General features: G+C 29.9%; 1 protein-coding gene across 2 annotated transcripts in view; it reads right to left on the bottom strand.

The window, feature by feature from the left end:
* Nucleotides 1–213: 213 nt before the first annotated feature.
* The window catches only part of LOC129222842 (small G protein signaling modulator 3 homolog), a 43,943-nt gene continuing 23,901 nt past the window's right edge, over nucleotides 214–20,255 (bottom strand). Inside the window, exons 9-20 of one of the 2 annotated variants that reach the window (XM_054857393.1) lie at nucleotides 16,043–16,188; nucleotides 14,889–15,116; nucleotides 13,661–13,846; nucleotides 13,056–13,229; nucleotides 11,452–11,556; nucleotides 11,308–11,366; nucleotides 10,621–10,714; nucleotides 10,436–10,506; nucleotides 9,785–9,833; nucleotides 8,219–8,304; nucleotides 7,006–7,128; nucleotides 214–2,587 (exon numbers count right to left, since the gene is read on the bottom strand). In XM_054857393.1, the coding sequence (XP_054713368.1) occupies nucleotides 2,455–2,587; nucleotides 7,006–7,128; nucleotides 8,219–8,304; nucleotides 9,785–9,833; nucleotides 10,436–10,506; nucleotides 10,621–10,714; nucleotides 11,308–11,366; nucleotides 11,452–11,556; nucleotides 13,056–13,229; nucleotides 13,661–13,846; nucleotides 14,889–15,116; nucleotides 16,043–16,188 (1,454 nt within the window). In that variant the 3' untranslated portion in view covers nucleotides 214–2,454. The remainder of the gene's footprint in view (nucleotides 2,588–7,005; nucleotides 7,129–8,218; nucleotides 8,305–9,784; nucleotides 9,834–10,435; nucleotides 10,507–10,620; nucleotides 10,715–11,307; nucleotides 11,367–11,451; nucleotides 11,557–13,055; nucleotides 13,230–13,660; nucleotides 13,847–14,888; nucleotides 15,117–16,042; nucleotides 16,189–20,255) is intronic. The other variant, XM_054857394.1, reaches the window with a different exon arrangement.

The following is a 20,255-nucleotide window of genomic DNA, read 5'->3' as shown; positions in this document are numbered from 1 at the left end:
GGGCCCAGTCCTTTCTGATTCAAGGAACCCTGTAAAATTTGAATGAGCCCCGACTGTTGATCCTTCTATTCTGCTTTTGAATTTATGATTTGTCTTATCTGTGTACGAATATAAAACTATTTCAACGGTGTAGTTATTCAATAGTACTTAATAACATACTAAACTACTGGGCTCACACATTTTTCTTTTTAGTTTTTTTTGGTTTTTACGCAGTCAGTTTTTTTGTTTTTATTTAATAATTTTTTATTTTACACTTTTTAGTTAATTGTTATTGACTTAGTTATTATGATTATAAGACGGTACATTTCGCAACCTTGTCATTTCATTGGGAGAGTTTGTTTGTATTGTTAGGTTTTTAAGTAACTTGCGGTGGTCTAATCTAAACTACTGATAATTAGTCCCTCTAGAAACCTAACTCCGCTTAAAACTACATGTGCTTGACCTTCGGCAAAAATACGCGAACTTAAGTCAACCACAGCACAGTTATATAAACAGCCTGCATAATTCATGATGGCGCAAAATCGGAAACGTTGTCAGTGAAATCTTTCTCGCAAAACTAAAAAAGCCTCTTAAGAAAGTACACGTAGCGAAACTCAGTCCTTTGAATCAAGACAAAAACAAATGCAACATGATAGAGATGAAAATCGAATTAGTAGACTCTTTCTTTTGGTGCTTATTGCACGGGTTTATTTTGATGAGGACTACAATCTGAGTGTCTTGCCTTCATTACGCATAATATATTTTTTATTACAGTACAGAATACATATAAAGAACACATGAAAGAATTTACATCAGAAAGAGGGGAAAGTACATGCGGAGCGAGGGTGTCTTGACCCACCGCCTCAAGTGGGAGAAGCAATCGCTTAGACCACTCGGCCAATGAGACCCCAATTAGTAGACTTATTAAGCAAAAACTTTCAGGCATCAAAAACTACCTTCATTTGTCGCACGCAGGTAGCGTGCAACACAGTGTGCAACACCAAACGTGCGCCGATCCCGAACTGACAAAATATGGCAACTGGTTATTGATATGGTGAATTTTGATTACTGTCATGTGTTTAGTGACACTCCCAAGATTAAGACAAATTGATTGACATTAGAATTACCAAAATTGCCTGTAGAACGCCACATAGAAACGGACATATATACATAGACTGATAAACACATTACCCTCCTTTGCGTCGTGCACGCGCAGTCGGGTAAAAACAGGCTATCTATTGACGGATTGCTTACTCGTCATATGAAAGATGAACTTTCAAAAGAAATTTTTTACTTAAAAAATTGTGGTTGGTACATGTTGTGGGTGTAACCGTACAGTCAAACTTGCAACACAAACATTAATACAAAAAATTTTAAAAGAATATTGATACTTTATATTATGAAATGTAATAGTTCCTTTTTTTTCTTTTTTTTTTTCAAGTATGTAAAAATTGAAAACCAGAGCTTAAAATTCCTAAAATTTAGTGCAAATAAGTGCAAAAAAATGTCACACCTGAGCAAATGGATTCTGCACAAGAGAAAAGTTGATAAAAAAAAAGGTCAATTCAGCAAAAAATACAGAAACAATCCAAATTTTATTTACATATCTTATGGATATTCTATGGGTAAACCCCCTGGGTCACAGGGCCTACATCAATGTGATAAGCCAGTTCCTGCCACCCGACTCACCACTATATCATCAACATTATTGATAACATGCCTTACCCATTATCCATGCAGTTCTGCTAAGTTATGTAGCAAAAGGGGTACGAAAAGTCTTTTACGCAGCATACAAGACAAAGTGTGCAAAAATAACACATACTTTCAATAACATTGACAGCTCCATGTTAAGCAGAGTGTGGCGGGAATTGGACAACCAGATTGATGTTTGCCTTACAACCAAGGGCTCATGCACAGAACATCTACAAAATTTGTGTATAAAACTTGGATTGTTTCTATAATCTTTCAATTTTTTTTTTTTTTTTTTTTTTTTTTTTTTTTTTTTTGCTGTATTAGTTGCAGTTTTTTCAGAATAGTACTTGGAAAACAGGAAGAAGATAATAAATAATTCTGTATCTAATCTAGAATGTTTCATTTTCAATATTATTGATTTTTCATAACTTTACCTCCACAAGTCTTATAAATTTATTTATAATACTTTCATAAAATAGTTTTAAACTTCTTCTAAAGCACAAACTCTTACATTCGTCTTTAAAATGAGCAGCAAGACTTAACTCTTTTACCAAACATTAAAAACTTCCAAGACACCCTACACAACAAGCAAGCTCTACTAAACTCTTCCCACACAGTTCAAATAATTTCAATGGAATGTATACAATATTTACAATTACCAAGAACAAAATGTGCTTACTTTTAAACAGGCATGTAGGCAGACAATAAAAAACTTATTTTGATTATTTTAAAATACAAGTTCTTTGGCATACAATTTGCTTCTCACTGGTATCTATGTTACTGTCACAAATCCCAGGAAAAAAGGTGGTGTTTCACAAGCATGTCTCTAACTCCCTCTTTCAGAGGTTGTGAAGGTTCCTTCTTTAAAGGTAGTTCCCATTCAGGATTCAAATTAAAAGCAAACTGAGCAAGAAGCCTACATCAAAACAATTTAACTTTGTTAGATAAAATATTAACAAGTAACTAAAACTAAAAATTTAAAAAAATTTCAACTGAGTCACAAATGTAGAATCAAGGGGGAAAATGGAAAATCATTTTAAAAGCATAGCACCATTAAAAAACAATTACAAGTATTTCATTTGTTAACAAATAGAAACTGGCAGTATAAAAATGGTCAATCTATAAATTTTCTTTTCTTGTCGGTCAACAATTACCGACTGCAAGGTTGGTTAATGATCGCAAGAATAAAGGCTTAGCGGTGTATAAAATCTGCTTTAAAAAAACGTTATAGTTAGAATTCTATATAATGTGGAAATTCCAAGCACATTTATCAGAAGCTCTTCATTTTGGTACTATTTTTTAAACATGTTATCACTGCAAAAATCATGAATACCTTTTAGAGGTTTTTAATTAATATCTTCATTAATGAATGTCAACCAAAGACGCAACCTAGCTAAGAACACTTTCGATCAACTCTCCTTTCGAAAAAATAAGAATTATTTCAAAATTAGTCAATCCGTTTAGGCACTAGAACGCCAGAGACAGATACACATATACACAGACACGTCAAACTTATAACCCCCTTCATTTGTGTGTCAGGGGTTAAAAATCAAGTGTGCATTATTTAAGAGTGGATTTTCAAACGTTTCAGAATATAAATTCACTATACAGTCGACTCCCGCTACAACGCGATTTGACTTACGCGAAACAGCTATAACGCAATTTTTTCCAAAGTAAAGAATTTTCGACCTAACGCGAATTAATCGCCAGCAACATGAAAATATTCAGAAGGGAATCATGGTGCATAAGTATTGACTTTGTTATTGGCTACTAAAAATATCTTCATCCTTTTAGCATCACTGACAGCAGAAGTTCCCACAGTGTACTAGTCTGAACATCGTTTTGTTAGTGAATACAAATCACTACTCCTCATTTTCCATTTATTTTTTTCATTTTAAATGAAAAAGTTGATGAAATGTAATGACACCTAAGACCGCTGTTTTATCTAAAGTAAGGTAACACGACAACTGGGTATGAGTGACTCTTCCATACACACAATTCAAAGTCAAGAAAAGGATATCCATAAAAGTTTGCCGAGTAGAGTCTAAGCAAAATGCAAAAACGATGAAACTGGAACCTGATCTTGTTTTGCAAATTAAAGAAACCAGGAAGAGGGGTGTTCCCATAGATGGAAACATTATAAAAGAATTAGTGATGCAAGTGTATTTAAAATATATATTTGAATAACAATATCAGGATTGACGATATAATGATTATTTGAATAACGTTATTTGAATAATGATAAAACGGATCATGCAGCATAAATCTTCATTATTTTTAATTTTTTTAAGTTAAAAATATAAATTACTGGTTCTACTGTACAGTAGAATGTAGTGCATTATTTTATTAGTATACTGTACGTGCTGTACTACTTTATTTTCTGTCCCTCTTTCCCACTGATTAGTGATTTTGTATCGTAACAGTATTTTATGTCGAATAAAACAGCTTTTTAAAAACAATACAAATAAAAATTACGTTTTTGATGTTAGAAATGGTAATGTATAGTTAAAGAATGGTTTAAAAGAGTTTGAGCTGGTGTTTACAATTGCCTAAAATAATTGGGTAAGTTTACAAAAATTTTTATGCATACCTTTTTCCACAACGCGAAATTTTGACTTACTCGAGGGGTCTTGAAACGCATCCCTTGTGTAAGTTCGGACACAACTGTATTCTGTTTAATCAATCACTCATTTATGGTGATTCAAAACTTTACTTACCACTTTCTTACTTGAGTATGAAACTTAAACAACTGTTGTTAAATTAAAAATTAATTCATGTTCAAAATAGGTGATAAAATCAATAATTTGGATAATGGTTCTAAATTTAGTATTACTTGTCAATAAAATAAAAAATTAATGTAATTAAAAAAAGGTGCTACTTCAACATTTTATCACTCCAAAAAAACTGGAAAAAATATAAACTTAAAGACAAAACGGAAGTTGAAGGCTTAAAATTCTAGGAGTCAAGAGTCCAAATCTGAAGCCAAGATAAAAATATTTGCACTTTGAATTCATTTTATTTTGATTCAGCTATATTAATCTCTGACTTGCAATAATTTTAAATCTATGAGAGATGGTTTTTTTTATTTTTATTAATAAAGATTTTTTGTTATATTTCTTGAAACTGAAAATTAGGAATGTATTCAAAATCTGCATGATTTTCGGAACATTTTGGTACCTTCTCCTGTAGGCATTAATATGAAAAAAACTGTTGAAAATGAACTGTTCAAAAAGTACTTTTAACATAGCTTAACCGAAAATATGTCTCTATACATCCTTTTCATTAGGAGAATTTTCCAACAAAGTTTGTTCGTAGAAATCGATCTTTACGTTCAGGATCTATGTTTGTCAGTGTCGTTATAAATTTCCCAGTAGACACTAATGATAAGTCTTTTCGAACTGTTCAAAATTAAACAAAAAATTCTTCAAATCAAAAAGTGAAATATGGGAACGATGTGTCCTTGCCGAACAAAAACAGTTTGTTCAAATTGGATTATTCAATCAAAAGTGATTGATGGTGGACAGACAGACACATTTTCCCCATCTCAAAACCCTATTTTGCAATTTAATTTTTGATATTTATTAAGGTATTTTATTTATTTTTGACTGTTTTTTAGCAATAGTTTTAAGATGCACTGAGTCTTCTTTCACACTTTTTTCTTCTTTCTTTTACTTTCATGGGAAAGTAGGCTAAAATGAGAATGTGACAATTGTAAAATAGTAATTTCCAATTTTTTGTTTTAAGTCTTATTTTATCGTTAGACATAATTTTTTAAAAATGAAATAACATCAAACGACGAGATTGATTGCTTGTTTCATTTTTCTGCCCCAAAACACATTTATGAGAAGCAAATCAAAAATTTAGAATTTCATACAGAAGAATTATAACTTTATATTCATATTTTTATTGTTTGTCTTAATTTTGAAACATAAAGGAACTAGTGATTATTATTTGCAACACTGATTGATGCTATTGCTTTAAATGGACTCATTTGCACAAGTTTTACTGAAATACAGGAATTGCTTTTGACATTATACTTTAGTTATTCATCTTCACTTCAACAAATAACATTAAACTGGGTTATGAGCAGAAAAGGTTAGTATTTTTTTAGTTTATAATTTTATCTAGTAGTGCATTTAAATGTTTGTCATAAAGTTTGAAAAATAAAGCAACTAACAATCCCTAATGGCACCATTAGAGTATGTCTTGGTTCAAAATTATTTGAACAAAATTTTACCATTATTCAGGATTTTTTACCTTTGAGCTTACACTTTTGTCCAGGTTTCACATAGTGATAAAATATTATAGTCGCACATTTTTTAATTACATTAATTTTTTTATTTAGTTGATCAGTTACACTGCATATAGAACTCACTTATTCATTTTTATTTAATGAAAAACAGCAAAACTGAGTTAAACTACAATTAAAACAAAAGCTAAAATTTTTGAGCCTACAATTTTGTCCACCAGTTCATAATCACAAGGTTTTCTCCAGTTACATTGCATTTTATCATTTAATATTATTTCTAAAACTGAAAATATCCTCTTTGTTCTTGTAAATATTGTTGAATTTCTTGCCTTTTTCAATTTTTTCACAAACTAATGAAATTTCTATTCAGTAATTGAATCTTTTCTATAATCAGAAAAGGAAGGTCTTTCTCACTATTAAAAATGTGTTTTTGTTCTGCAACAGAGAAATCTTAATTGCTTAGAATTGTTTGATGTGCAATAGGCAGCACTAAAACTCAAGGTAACTGATTGAAATTCAAGGTAACTGATTGAACCTCCCCCCCCCCCACACACACACACACCCAGAAGTCTTGTAATGTTAATATTGTAACTGTGCTAACGTTAAATAAAGTGGTGACGTTACTATTATAACTGTAGGGGTTTTTTTTTCTTTCTTTCCTGTGTACAAAAGATGTATGATTTAATACATGCACTCGAAATTATGAAGCATATAATAAGATATAAATTAATTTTATTACAGACTGCATGCTTTACTTAATTTTACTGCCAAGTAAAATAGTTCATTGACTTTCCTTAAAACAAGCATAAAACAAAAACTTACCATTTAAAAACATACACACAAAATTTGTTACTAAGCTCATTTATTGAATTATTGCCTGAATAAAAGGTAAATGAGACATGCAAGAGTCATTTTATAAAAACCTCATTTTTTTAAGATTATATTTACTGTTCTTAACGTACAAGAAGGGTGATTGAAAAGGAGAGTTTGTGTTTTGTTAAACATATTCAAAGATATTTTCGCAAATTTTGTGCCTTTTAAATTTTTTTGCTTATTATTTCAACATTCAAAAGTAGTTCACTCACCTGAGTTCACATTTAATTTGTACCCAACCAGGACTATTAATAAAGGACCATGGATGATACCATTTTTGAACAACAGGAATACACGAGCAAAGAACTTCAAACCATAAATGAAGCACTTGTTCACTTTGGAAAGAGAAACAAAAAAAAATATTTATTATTGAGTATGGATGTACAGTAGAGCCTCCATTATCTGAGTTAATTGGGACTGCTAGTGCCTCGGATGTTGGAAATCTCGGTTAATAGAAACTTTGCACAAAAACCTGTCAAGATCTCAGACTTTTAAAAAGTATTAATTAAAATGCAGTAGAATATACTTTTAAAAGATAAAAATGAACCACATAAAAAGCAGTATTTTGCAATTAAAAACTAAAATAGAATATAACTGGTAGTAAGTTTTAAAAAAATATATTCATTATTTACTAATTTTTTTACAATGTCGAGTGAAATGTTAAAAGATGCATTTAAAGAAACAAACTTCTAGAAAATATGCTTATTTTGAAATTTAAAACTCTTCATTTAATATTAAATTAAAAGTTTTTTTTAAAAAAATAGACTTAGTTATCGGCTTGGTTAACAGAAACCTCGGTCAATCGAAGCTCGGTTAATCAAGGTTCTACTGAATATTGTTGAAAACGTATACAAATCAACATTTCAAGTGCAATTTCTAAGAGGTAATTAAATTTAAAAAAAATATTTTATGATTGAAATAGCAGTGTCCTCCCCCCCTTCCCTTTTTTATTTTTATGATAGAAGACTATTGTCACCTCAGAGCAACAATAAGACATCTAATCCCAGACATAACACTTATATGTCTTACTGTTGCTCTGAAGTGACGATAAATGGAATAGACATTTGACACAGAGCATAACTAATGCTGGCACATGAAAAGGCATTGTAACAAATTTAAGTATTGAATTATTAAAACAAGGCTTGAAATAACAATACTACAAAAGTTGACAAATTAAAAAAAGTATTTTTCTGTGCGTTTTAGAAATTATAAATGTTCTATTTGCAGTTGGGTTAGGGACCAGAAAAGATATTCTTTACAAAAAAAAGCTTGTCTTAAAAAATAATAAAACTAGGCTACCATATTTTAATTCATCTGAATGCTTTTAATTTTACTTCTGTGCATGCAACTTTTATATTTATATTCATTCGTAAAAAGCTTTTCAATTAATTTTTACATATTTGTGTACATTTTAGTCATACTTACTTTAAACCTATACAAACAAGTGATCTTAGTTTAACGTCCATTTGTGCGTTTGCAGCATCATGAGATAAATTAATTGCTTGCACTGACTGAAAATATAAAAAAAGAAAAAAACATCCATAAAGCAGTTTTTATGATAGTAACTTTGAATATAAAATGTGTTTATGTATCATTTATAAATTCATTAAGTTCTAATAACTTTATTCAATCCAAAAATTAGTAACTAATGAAAATCAAAATAACCAAAAGTTAGTGTGCAAAAAATAGGGAAGTTTAAAGTTAAATATTCTTATTTTTCCAATTTGATAAGTGAGTTACAAAATTCTAAGATTCACTAATGCTGAACTAAACAATTCAGTGGCTCTTTTTAAAACTGTTTTTTAAAAATTAATTTAGTTAGAAATTTAAGTAGAAATGGTCGGTCACTTGTGATGATTTCTAGCATGGGTAGATTTGATCCCGCTGAAGCTTTTTATATGCAACATACCGACAACCCAAACAACTTATTAAACATTTTTTTAAAAGCTTAACTCAACATATTGGTATCTGTGAGAGGACTGGTGCCTATAATTTAGATTTGAAGATGAATTTAACTTTGTTTTAAATGAAAAACAAAAAGCTGAGAATAACTTTTACTCTCAGCAAAAAAATCCAAGCTGAACTTTTAAAAGAGAGAACTGACTCAAACAAAGTTTTGGTTACAAAAGCAAGATAGTTGACAAATCCTCATATATTATAATAACCAATGACTTTTAGCCAATACACTAGCCCATACTAATAGCCAATAGACAATGACTTTTTTCCCCCTGTTCTTCGTTTTAGTTCTGTTTGTATTCTGCCAATTTGTCAAGTTCTCTGCCATTTGATATAAATAAATAAATAATAGCCAATGGTTGAGTAATGTTCCTGATGTCATCAACAATGTTACTTGCGCCATGGCATGATAATGTTTGACATGCAGGGAAATGCTTTTTTTTTTTTTTTTAATTTTATTTATTTTTTTTTTTTATATTTTTTATTTATTTTTTATTTTTTTTTTATTTTTTATTATTATTATTATTATTTTTTTTTTTTTTTTTTTTTTTTTTTTTTGACAAGGCTCAATTGGATGCATTAACTTAACTGTTTTACTGGTAAGACTAATTTAATGAGAATGAAGAAACAAAAAAGAGTGGAAGAGTGGTTAACAATGAACGCTATCTACTGGAGTTTAGGGTTAATCCACTGGAGTAAGTATTAAAATTTCAACTATAAAAATATCACCAAGCAGGCAATTGCCTAGTTCAAATGTAGAAGCAATTTTTACCCGTCATATCTTGACGGGCGATTGTCTAATTCAAAAGAATAAATAACTGTTAAGTTACTGTTTTAGAGCCATTGATGAACATAAAAGATGAAAGGTAGCATATTTTGAAGAGACAGAAGATTAAATCAACAAGTACATTAATATGTGCCTTCAATTTCATATGACATTTCAAACATTAGACTCATAAAACTAGCAATAAGCACCAATTTAAGATGTCAAGCACAGTTTGTTTTTTCTTTCTTTTTTAATACAGCATCACATACCCTATAAAGAATTTCTTCAGGAGTAAGCACTTTACCATCTTCATCTAACCTAAAAGTAAAGATGAAACATTTGAAAATCTTGCACTGTATTTGAATTACCTATATTATTCAGTTCCCATTAAGTATCATCCAAAACTTTTTGTTCCAATTTTTCCCATATTCTTTTGTTTTTTTTTCTCACTTAAAACACTAGTTTTTGAATAACACATTTTTGTAATAAATGCTTCTAATTCTTTTGTCTCCATCCAACTGCCCATCCCCCTTTCTCCCGCAGCAAAACAGGGTATATTTCCAGTGAGCCTTTTTGAAACATTTTAACTTTATATTATTCATGTAAAGTACAAATAACATAAGAATACATTAATATTATTAAAACAACAATAATTTAAATACATTTTTAAATGAGGTGCAGGGAAGTCATTTTAAGAATCAACAGGGCCAATTATTCTGCCATACATGTGTGAATGCATTTTAATGATTTTAACTTGAAAACTACTTAAACCATGATCAAGAAATATAAAAATGCTTCCTTTGATTTATGAGCTCAACTGGAGTAGCATCCTCAATACCAATGTATAGGAAAGACAATTTTAAAAATTATTATTTTAATTATAATTTTAACAATAGCCATTCAAATAACTCAAAACTTACCTAAATGTTTTACAAAGAACTAATCTAGAATAAACGGAGTTAAAATCTTTCTCCACTTCTTTATTAGCAACCTGTAAAAAGGCATTTTGCAAGAAGCAAATTATACATAAAAATTTAATTCATGGTAGAAGAGTAAAAAATTAAGTGAAAAAATTGAATTTCTAAAATAATATATGATATAATACCTCTTCAATAAACAGCCAAGGATGACATGGTCCACCTAAAATTGAGGATTTTTTCATTCCATGTTCTAAAACAGCTTTTACAGCAGGACACAAACTGAGAACAGAAAAATTAATTAATCATACATATCTACACAAAAAAACTTTTACCCCCCCCCCTCAAAAAAAAAAAAAAAAAACTACAGAAAAAATTAAACAACAGTCAAAAGAGTTATAAATTTCAAATAAAAAGAAAAAAAAACTAAAACTAACAAGCACAAAGGCAGAGAATTCTAGATCTATGAAACAAAAAAATAAACTATATCATAATGCACAAGTAAATTGAACAACGTTAAAAATACCAAAAATTTGCTTTTTGCTGTATCTTTACATCCATAGTTCACATTCTCAGTCATTGTAAAAAATCTCTTTTGCAGCCCCGAAACAGGCAATGGCAAGTTTTAAAAAATTTGTGCTTTTATAACATTGATTTAACTTTTAGTTTTTAGAGCAAAGGTAATAAAATATTTTCCTTTGCATAATGAGTTATTTTGATAAAAAACAATTTAAAATATATGTTACAAAAAAGGTGCTTGCAAAAAAAAATTGCAGCACCTAAGACATATAAAACACTTCAACCCTTTAACTTAAATTGATCCAGTACAGCTTCAAGTTGCAAAAAAATGAATAAAAAACATTTGAATAACTTACGTTCCTCGAGCCAAGTCAGTAATAACTTCTGTAACAGAATCATCACCAGCACTTGAATACTAAAAAAAAATAAATAGCTTTAAGAACACATGATATGTGATCAGGCCACTTGTTCTTTAATGAGAATAAAAAATAAAAAAATACCTGTTTACTTCTTTCATCTAAAAGCTCTACAAATTTTGCTGGAAACCAACCTCTTAATCCATTCAGCTCCCCAATCCAACAATGCTCATCTTTTTGGCTAATTATCTAAAATATAAAATTTATTTGACATTAATTCAAAGGGTTATGAACAAAAAAAGTACACAATATAATTCATAATTCACCACCAAATTAGAAAGAAAAAAAACAAACAGAAAAGAAACCAAACACTAGAATTAAAGAAAAGATCTTCTGCTAACATGAAAAAGAACTTGAACTTGTCTTTGTACATAAATTTGAAAAATATAGCACTGATACAGAAAAGAAGAGGAGTGCTTTGCAAAAGATTATTTTTTAACAAAATTAAAGAAATTATTGAAAATTTCACATGAAGAAATATATATATATCATTGCCTCAGAGCAACAACAGCATCGCCTCAGACAACTTTGAGGCGAAGCTATTCACGGTAAAGCAAAGTCAAAGTAACAAAAAAAGATGCTTCGGGGACTAGTTCTTCCGAAAAAAAAAAGGTTCTTTCTGAAACTATGCTGTACTAAATTTTTCTACAAACTCTGAGAAATAACTTGCCTGGCCCCCTAATTTCATTGTTGGTTCAAATCAGACTTTAAGTACCATTCATAAAAGATAATACAAGAAATAAGTCAATTTTCATTCTTGAGGAACATAAAAAATATCTTGAAAGAAGAACATCATGACGTTAAGTAAGAACAAATACATTATTTTTTTTATTTCTTGTTTATTATAAGCAGAATTTTATCTATAAGCAGTGCGGTAGTTGGGGGGGGGGGGGGCTGCAGGAGGCAGACCAGGGTGTCTAAAAGAACAAATTTTTGGTTTTTTTAGTGTAAAACTAATGCAAGTATAATGAAAATTGGTTTCAAACCACCTTGTCTTTCGGTGAGTCCCATAAGCCCAAAGATTAATCCCTCTATTCCCCTTTCCCTCCCCCTCCCAACTACAGCACTGTATACAGGTGCATGTTTAGGGATTCAAACTTTTTAGGGCACATTACAGATGCAAAATGTGAAAACACTACACAAAATTACAAGTTTTTAAAAAATCACAACCAAACTATTAACCGAGTTGTAATATTAAGCCTTACAACATGAAGTAAAATTTTTGACAGTTAAATGATGCACAAGTGACTGGTGAAGAAACAGGAACCCAATAAGATTTCTGTAGTTAAATCAAGATAGGGTGAGTAAATATTTATTTTTCGTGAGTTTCTGGCTAAAGATTGGTTAAAAAGATTTTATGAAAGTTTTTGATCATGAGCGATGAATTTTGGTATGTTATTGTCTTTAAACCCCAAAATGAATCGTTTTGAATCATTTGAAAATGTGAGAAATAAATTTGAAACTTATTGGGACAGTGGTTTAGTTATGCCTAAGCATGAATGAAAGCAAAACAATGGTCATACTTACATTCTAAAATAGAAACTACAAGGGAAAAAATATTGAAAATGTCTCAGCAGCAAATGATAAAATTTTACAATGTGTTTTTCTTTTTTTGCAAAGTCATAATAAAATAATAAGAAAATTCATTAAAAAGTGCATCAAATTTAAACATTCAGAAAGATACATACTGTAATAATATCGTTTTTCCTGAAGCCGAGTTCATCATCATCATGGCGCTCAAAATCTAAGCAAGCTTTAGCTCTTCTGCTACGATTCCGAGCAACGTTGGCAAATATTTCTTGATCTCTTGCATGTCCTTCCATACTGTAATCCGAAACCAAATTCTGAAAAAAATTTCCTTTCTGAAATTATCAAAACAAATTTAAATTTAATAATATTTTAAAATGATTATACAATCAAAACAACTGAATTTAGATAACATAAACAGATAACATAGAAATGATAAAATTATTTTTTTTAATCCAAAATATAGACTTTGAAACAGTGCAGTAAAAAAATCTACATCAGTTACTAATATTTTCATTAATAAGTTACTAGCATTCCATTTTGTATAATATTTCACTCATACTGAACTTTTATATTAGTTTACTAATTTTTTTTTTTTTTTTATTTGTAGCTTCCAGAAAGAAATTCTGCTACAGGATAATTAAACAAGTTATTTATGTTACACACTCTCAAAATATAGTAAATCTTACCTCAAATTGTAAGTAGGTAATAAAAAAATGAAAATATATGTTAAATTCATGACATTTTAGAAAAGAGAGCAACTTACAACTTTGATTTTTGGATCAACTGACTGAAAATGCCGAGCTATCTGTAAAATAGCTTCTCTCAAGTCAACCATAATTTCAGTTTGCCGAACATTTTTGCTGCGAATATCTTCTTCAGTTTCTCCATCACCAAATATAATCAACTGTAGCATAGATTTGGATCTTTTCAATTGTCGCCGATTCAGATGCTGAAAAAAATTATGAGTAAATTAAGAAAAAAATATCATTGTTTCTAAACTGTATTGCATAACAAAAATGAAAAATATATAATAGATTATTTTATGAAAGGAGATCCTTTGGCCTTAAAAAGAGTTATTGTGTTTTATGCTGGCTCTTCAGATATAATAATGAACTTAATTTTGGGCTAAACTAATACCAGTAAGGAATACAACTCTTGATATATTTATTTCATTCAAAGGAATGTGCTTAATTAGTATGAGTGTGGGTTTGGTATGTTAGTGTAATTATTAGATTGATCTTTCACAAAGTCTTATTTACAAACTATGTTCATTAAAAATACTACATCAAATAGCTATTTAAAAAATGATAATAAATATTTTGCTAGTGAGATTGTTTGCCTAACTACAGCATGTAATGTAGCATTTTAGTACAGCAAGGCTCCCTGCTACTAGACTATATTATCCTAATACATTTTATATATACTCACACACATAGCAAAAACAAACAACCAAAAAATGATTTGTGTTAGAAGACAATAATATGTACATATTTTTAATGTTAAAATGTAAACAGATAAAAGAAAATAAATCTTCCAAAATTAATAATTTTTTCTCATAGCATTTCCAAAAAAAAAAAAAAAATTCAACTCTTTCAAGAGTGTTTCCTTTTCAGAATTATGCTTTTGTACTTTCTTTTTCAGAAAATAACCAGCATTATTGTCTTAAATCTTTTTTATTTTTTTCACTACTAAGACTTTGGAATTTTAAACACTTCTTAATAGCAAGTACAAAAAAAATAATAATAATAATAATAATAATTTATGGAATTTTTAAATACTACATGACATTTCATACAAAGGAACTTGGAATTCAATTTGGAATGCAAACCCATCTGCAATAAAATTTAAATTTTTCTAAAAAGTACTACTAGAAAAGAAGTAAGTGAATCACAAAAAACAACTGCAATAAAGCATTTTTAAAAGTTAAAACGATAATATCATTTAGGAAGTTCAGAAATATGTTCACATAAAATAGCAGAAGACATGCCTACCTGCTTTGGAAGATTTTTGGCATTTTCAGGATTTAATAGAGCACCTTGATCAGCCATTAGGTAAGCAAGATGTTTTCTCCTATGTGTTTCAAGAGTCATGTCATTAAGAGATCCGGCAAGTTCATAAGATACTTCAAAGAGTTTATCTACATCATCTACCTCCCCAGGAATGTCAGAAAGAGCATTAAAAATTTGAGCAGAATTCTCTAGTGTTCGTAAATCAGGTTCCTATCAAAATACAAATTTAACCTTAATAAGTCTCTTACAGCAAGCTATAGAAAATGTCTGCAAGTATGAATGGCACATTAAACAAGATAATAAGATAATATCTCAGACAGGTATCTATGAAATTAGAAATAATGCCTTGAATAAAATGGATCAAATATTTTCCTATTAAAACAAGTCAGCAGCTAAAGATTCTTGAACAATTTAAAAGCTTGCAAAATCTTTAGGCGTTTTTCTTCCTTTTCTTTTTCTTTTTTGAATTTTTAAATAATAGTTGACATGCAACATTGAAAACAGATAATCATTTGTTCTGGATCGATTGAATTTCATTTCTGTAAAAATATAATTCTATTTTAAATTAAAAGGTTTAGAACTAGAAAAAATGCATACAAAAGAGACAAAAGCATTTTTTTTTTTTTTTTTTTCAAATTTACAAAACCAAATTTTTGAAAACTCATAAGTAGTATTTTAATTATTCATTAGAAAAGCTAGGGTAAAGCACCAAAACTGGTAAATTACTTCCGTTGCATTCAAGTTAACTAGATAAGAAAGTTATTTAAATAAATTGTAAAAAGTTGATAAAATAAAAAAAAGTAAAGAACATCAATTTTTCACTATTGTATACATTTTCAAAAATATAATTTCTCAAGTGAGATAAACAGCTTTGTATGCCTTGACATAAAAATAAAATAAAAACTTGGTAAATAACATTCTACAATTTTATTGAATGAAAATAGGAAAACTGCTGACAAATATTTTCAAGAAAGCCTTTTCTCAAAAACTTTTTTTTTTTAAGTATGCAAACAAAAAATATTTCACAAAAGTATGGGACATAAAACAGAGAGTGCATGCACTATGTTAGTTACAAAATATATGAAAGACTGTAATATACAAAATCACTTGGAAATACTTTAATAATTTAAACCTACTTTGATTTTCAGCATTCCTAGAGTAACTTGAAAAAGAACTACAGAACCTTCATAAAAAAATAAATCCCAGATTCGCAACAGGATCTTGGTATGAACTACACTTGCAAATAAAGTAAGGGACCAATGGAGGGTAATCAGAGATAATTCTAAGAATAAGTTAGAGGAAAATAGGAAGTTAGTATATGATTATTTAGGTGAAACATGCTTTAAATTATGTAGCAACAACAGAATAGCATGGCAAAGATTAAACACCACAGCACAAAATTTTACTCTCTGAAGTTTAAAATTATTTTGAAAATGTCTTTTTGAAAATAAGAACAGACATTTTTCCCCTTTTAAAAATAGAGAAATGCACATAATAAATAAAAGCTACAAAAAAGCACTTTCTCATTTTGACAGGGGTTCCCAAACTGCATGCCACGTCAACCTGGCATGCCGTAGGAAGAGGCGAGAGGCGCTGTGAGGTGTCCACTGTATTAATATCTTTACTAATAATAAAGCTGAAAGTCTCTCTGTCTGAATGTTCAGAGGATGTCTGGATGTCTGTAGAATGTCTGGATCTATGTGACGCGCATAGCGCCTAGACCGTTCGGCCGATTTTCATGAAATTTGGCACAAAGTTATTTTGTAGCATGGGGGTGTGCACCTCGAAGCGATTTTTCGAAAATTCGATGTGGTTCTTTTTCTATTCCAATTTTGAGAACAAAACTATCATAAGATGAACGAGTAAGTTTTGAAATTATCATAACGTGGAAACATAATATGGGCACAAGCCATTTGGCGAGATACAAAATTATCATAACTTGGAACTGTAACATGGGTACAAGCCAATTGGTGAGAAAATTCGCCATACATTATTTGTAAATATACAGGCGAACCAAAAGACCTTTTAATTTTCTATTACGAGCGAAGTCGTGCGGGTACCACTAGTATGTCTATATAACAGATAGACATGTATTACAGATAGGGAGCTGTGAGAAAATTCTTCAAAGGGTACCACAAATATTAAAAGTTTGGGAAACCCTGCATTAGGAGACTTTTTTTACATACAGAGTTATAAAGTATAACATACAACAAAAAAAAAATAATAATAATATTGTCTTAGGCTACGAATTAATTAAAATATGTATTTCATGATAAAACAATATAAAAATGTATGACTTGAAAGAAAAGAAAGTTAAGTTTAAGTTAACATAAAAATGATACCAAAACTCTATTTATTTTTTAAAACTTTGTTATCACATTTCAGTACATTCGAACTTTAATTTTTTAAACTGGAAGCTTCAATTCAAGCACAGAATTTCCTTCTATATGTAAGAGGGCAAAAGTAGAAGAAAAAAAACTATGCAAATGAATCACTATAAAGAATTCTTCCAAGTAAAATGTTCTGTTAGTAAAAAATTCTAAAATGAATAATCGAATTAAGTATGAATGATCTCTATACAATGCCTTGCAAGAAGATAAATATTAATAAGATAATATTAAATGTACAACTTCAAAACTATCAATAATCATATCAGTAATAAAAAAATTTTGAAAAAAAAAATAGAACCGACTTCAAAATTGCTCTAAAAAGTGAAAAATAATTTTATTCTTTAAACACTATCGATAATGCTTTTAAACATAATTTTTGAAGTTGGCGCAAAAACAAAACGTAAAATCCAGTGTAACCATGCTTCGTTCATATTTTTTTTTCAGAAAAGCATCCAAAATTACGAACGAAACATTTATATCGGTATTCAAATATGCTGTCATCAATGCATAATGTATGTGATAGTGAAAAAACTGGTCCTGGTTAAATATACAGTTGTATTTGAGTTATGGCTGTGAATGATTTTATCTATCGTTTTTGCGCCAACTTCAAAAATTATGTTTAAAAGCATTATCGATGGTGTTTAAAGAATAAAATTATTTTTCACTTTTTAGAGCAATTTTGAAGTCGGTTCTATTTTTTTTTTTTTCAAAATTTTTTTATTTCATTCTTTTTAGTGTAAATGTAGGTATTTCAGAAATAATAAGAAGTTACCATCACGAAACTTCACATTTTTTTCTTAAAAATGCTCCATACTAAAAAAAACTATTGACACGCGTTAAACTTTAAGCGATTGGCACTAAAAACTTATCTTTGTTCCTCTCTGGAAATCATGCGTAGTTAATTCAATTATAACCATTTAAGTATTACGTTTTTCCGAACTAATTTACATTCCACAGCATCTAAGTTGCTCATGATGCAATCCTGTATTTTCTTACATAGCCCCGATCATCTGTTATCGGCATAGATGATAACGATAAAAATACTACAGAGTAGTTGAGTCAAACCTAATGGTAGCATTGTGAAGGCTAAGCAGATCCTAATCACTGCATCACCTCGCTTCCAGGTTAGGTTTACCCCTACTATGGAGCAATAGCACTGAAGAAAGGAAGATTTTGATAATTCACATAGGGTTACTATAAATCAGCAGGGTTACTAAAATAAAATTATTTACGCCAAAAATGAGACGACAGCGCCAGATTCCCCATTATCGAAATATCCCTTGAAGAAGGGAATTTAATGCTTGCTTCAGAGAAGCCTTCATTCAAAATTATCATTACAATTACTATTAATGTTACTGTTATATGGCACCAAACTTTTATAACAGTGAGTTTCCTATTGTCCCGTAGATGAAGATAGCGAAGACAATGTGAAAACCAAATGAAGCGAATACTCTTTAGTCTCAACTCGAGAACTTTATTCAGAACCACGAATGAACGTTACATCTCCTTATATACAACTTGAGAAAGTGCTGGAACTTTCCAGACTTAGAAAGATACAAAAATTAATAGAAGATTCGAGAAAATACGGGAAACAGTAGAAACGAAATTTTAGTAAAATTCACTTTGTCCTAGTCGGGATTTGAACCCGGGTCGCTCGTGTGGGAGGCGAGAATTCTACCACTGAACCACCGTTATCCACGGATGAAAAGTGCGAACTTCGCTACAAAATCATTTAATAGGGAAATTGCATAAAATTTACTGTTTTTTGCCCATAACTTTTTTTTCTAATGAACAAATATGGTCAAACAAAGTAATGGGACCTAAGTTGAGCCATCCCCTATCCATTAAAAAAAAGAATCATTAAAATCGCTTCACTAGGTGAGACGCTATGAGTGGACAAACAAAAAAAAAACATACATACGGTATGAATTGATAACCGCCTCCTTTTTGAAGTCGGTTAAAAAATGAAACTTTTTACAGATTTCCAACTTTGAAGTTACTTAATTTTCACATACTAAATTCATTTTTAGTTAGAATTTACATTAAAGTAAACTCCCGATTATCCACAAGCAGATAATACGCAGGGCAGATTATCCGCGAGTGAATCAATAATCAGGGACATGTATTTTCGCAGTACGAATAAGAGGCAATCACCAATGGCTGTCTTTTGTCGAAAATTTGTAAATTTAAACTTGGTTGTTTCTGTTTTATTTATTTACTAGTGGTACCCACATGGCTTTGCCCATAACAGAAAAATTAAAAGGTCCTTTGGTTCGCCTGTTATATTTACAAATAATGTATGGTGAATTTTCTCGCCAATTGGCTTGTACCCATGTTATGGTTCCACATTATGATAATTTCATACATCGCTAATTGGCTTGTGCCCATGTTACCGTTCCACGTTATGACAATTTTGTAATTTACTCATCCATCTTATGATAGTTTTGTTCTTAAAATTGGAATAGAAAAAGAACCACATTGAATTTTCGAAAAATCGCCTCGAGGTGTACACCTCCATGCTACAAACTAACTTTGTGCCAAATTTCATGAAAATCGGCCGAACGGTCTAGGCGCTATGAGCGTCACAGACATCCAGACAGAGAGACTTTCAGCTTTATTTTTAGTAAAGATTTATTTATTGCGTTCTCTTCATTGCATATAAAATAGTTCTTTATCGATGTTAAGTTCTGCTGGGCAAACTTACAAACATTTTTACTGTACAGCATAAGTTTTACCTGTTTGAAGAAAGTATTATGCATCAATAAAGCTAAGTTTTTGAGGAAGGACTCAAAAACCGTATTTGTCCTCATTTTAGCCTTTTAGCGGATTATAAAGGACTTTTATTATCCGCGGCACTTGTGCCACCCAATTCCGCAGATAATCGAGAGTTTACTGTAATTAAGTAGAATAAATTTTATTGAGTTCGTCATTTTGCTATAAAATAAGTATGAAACGTGCA

This window comes from Uloborus diversus, chromosome 5 (assembly GCF_026930045.1).
Source record: "Uloborus diversus isolate 005 chromosome 5, Udiv.v.3.1, whole genome shotgun sequence".
NCBI classification, from domain to species: Eukaryota; Metazoa; Arthropoda; class Arachnida; order Araneae; family Uloboridae; genus Uloborus; species Uloborus diversus.
The sequence above is the reverse complement of the archived record's forward strand: the minus strand, read 5'-3'. Positions and strand labels throughout refer to the sequence as shown.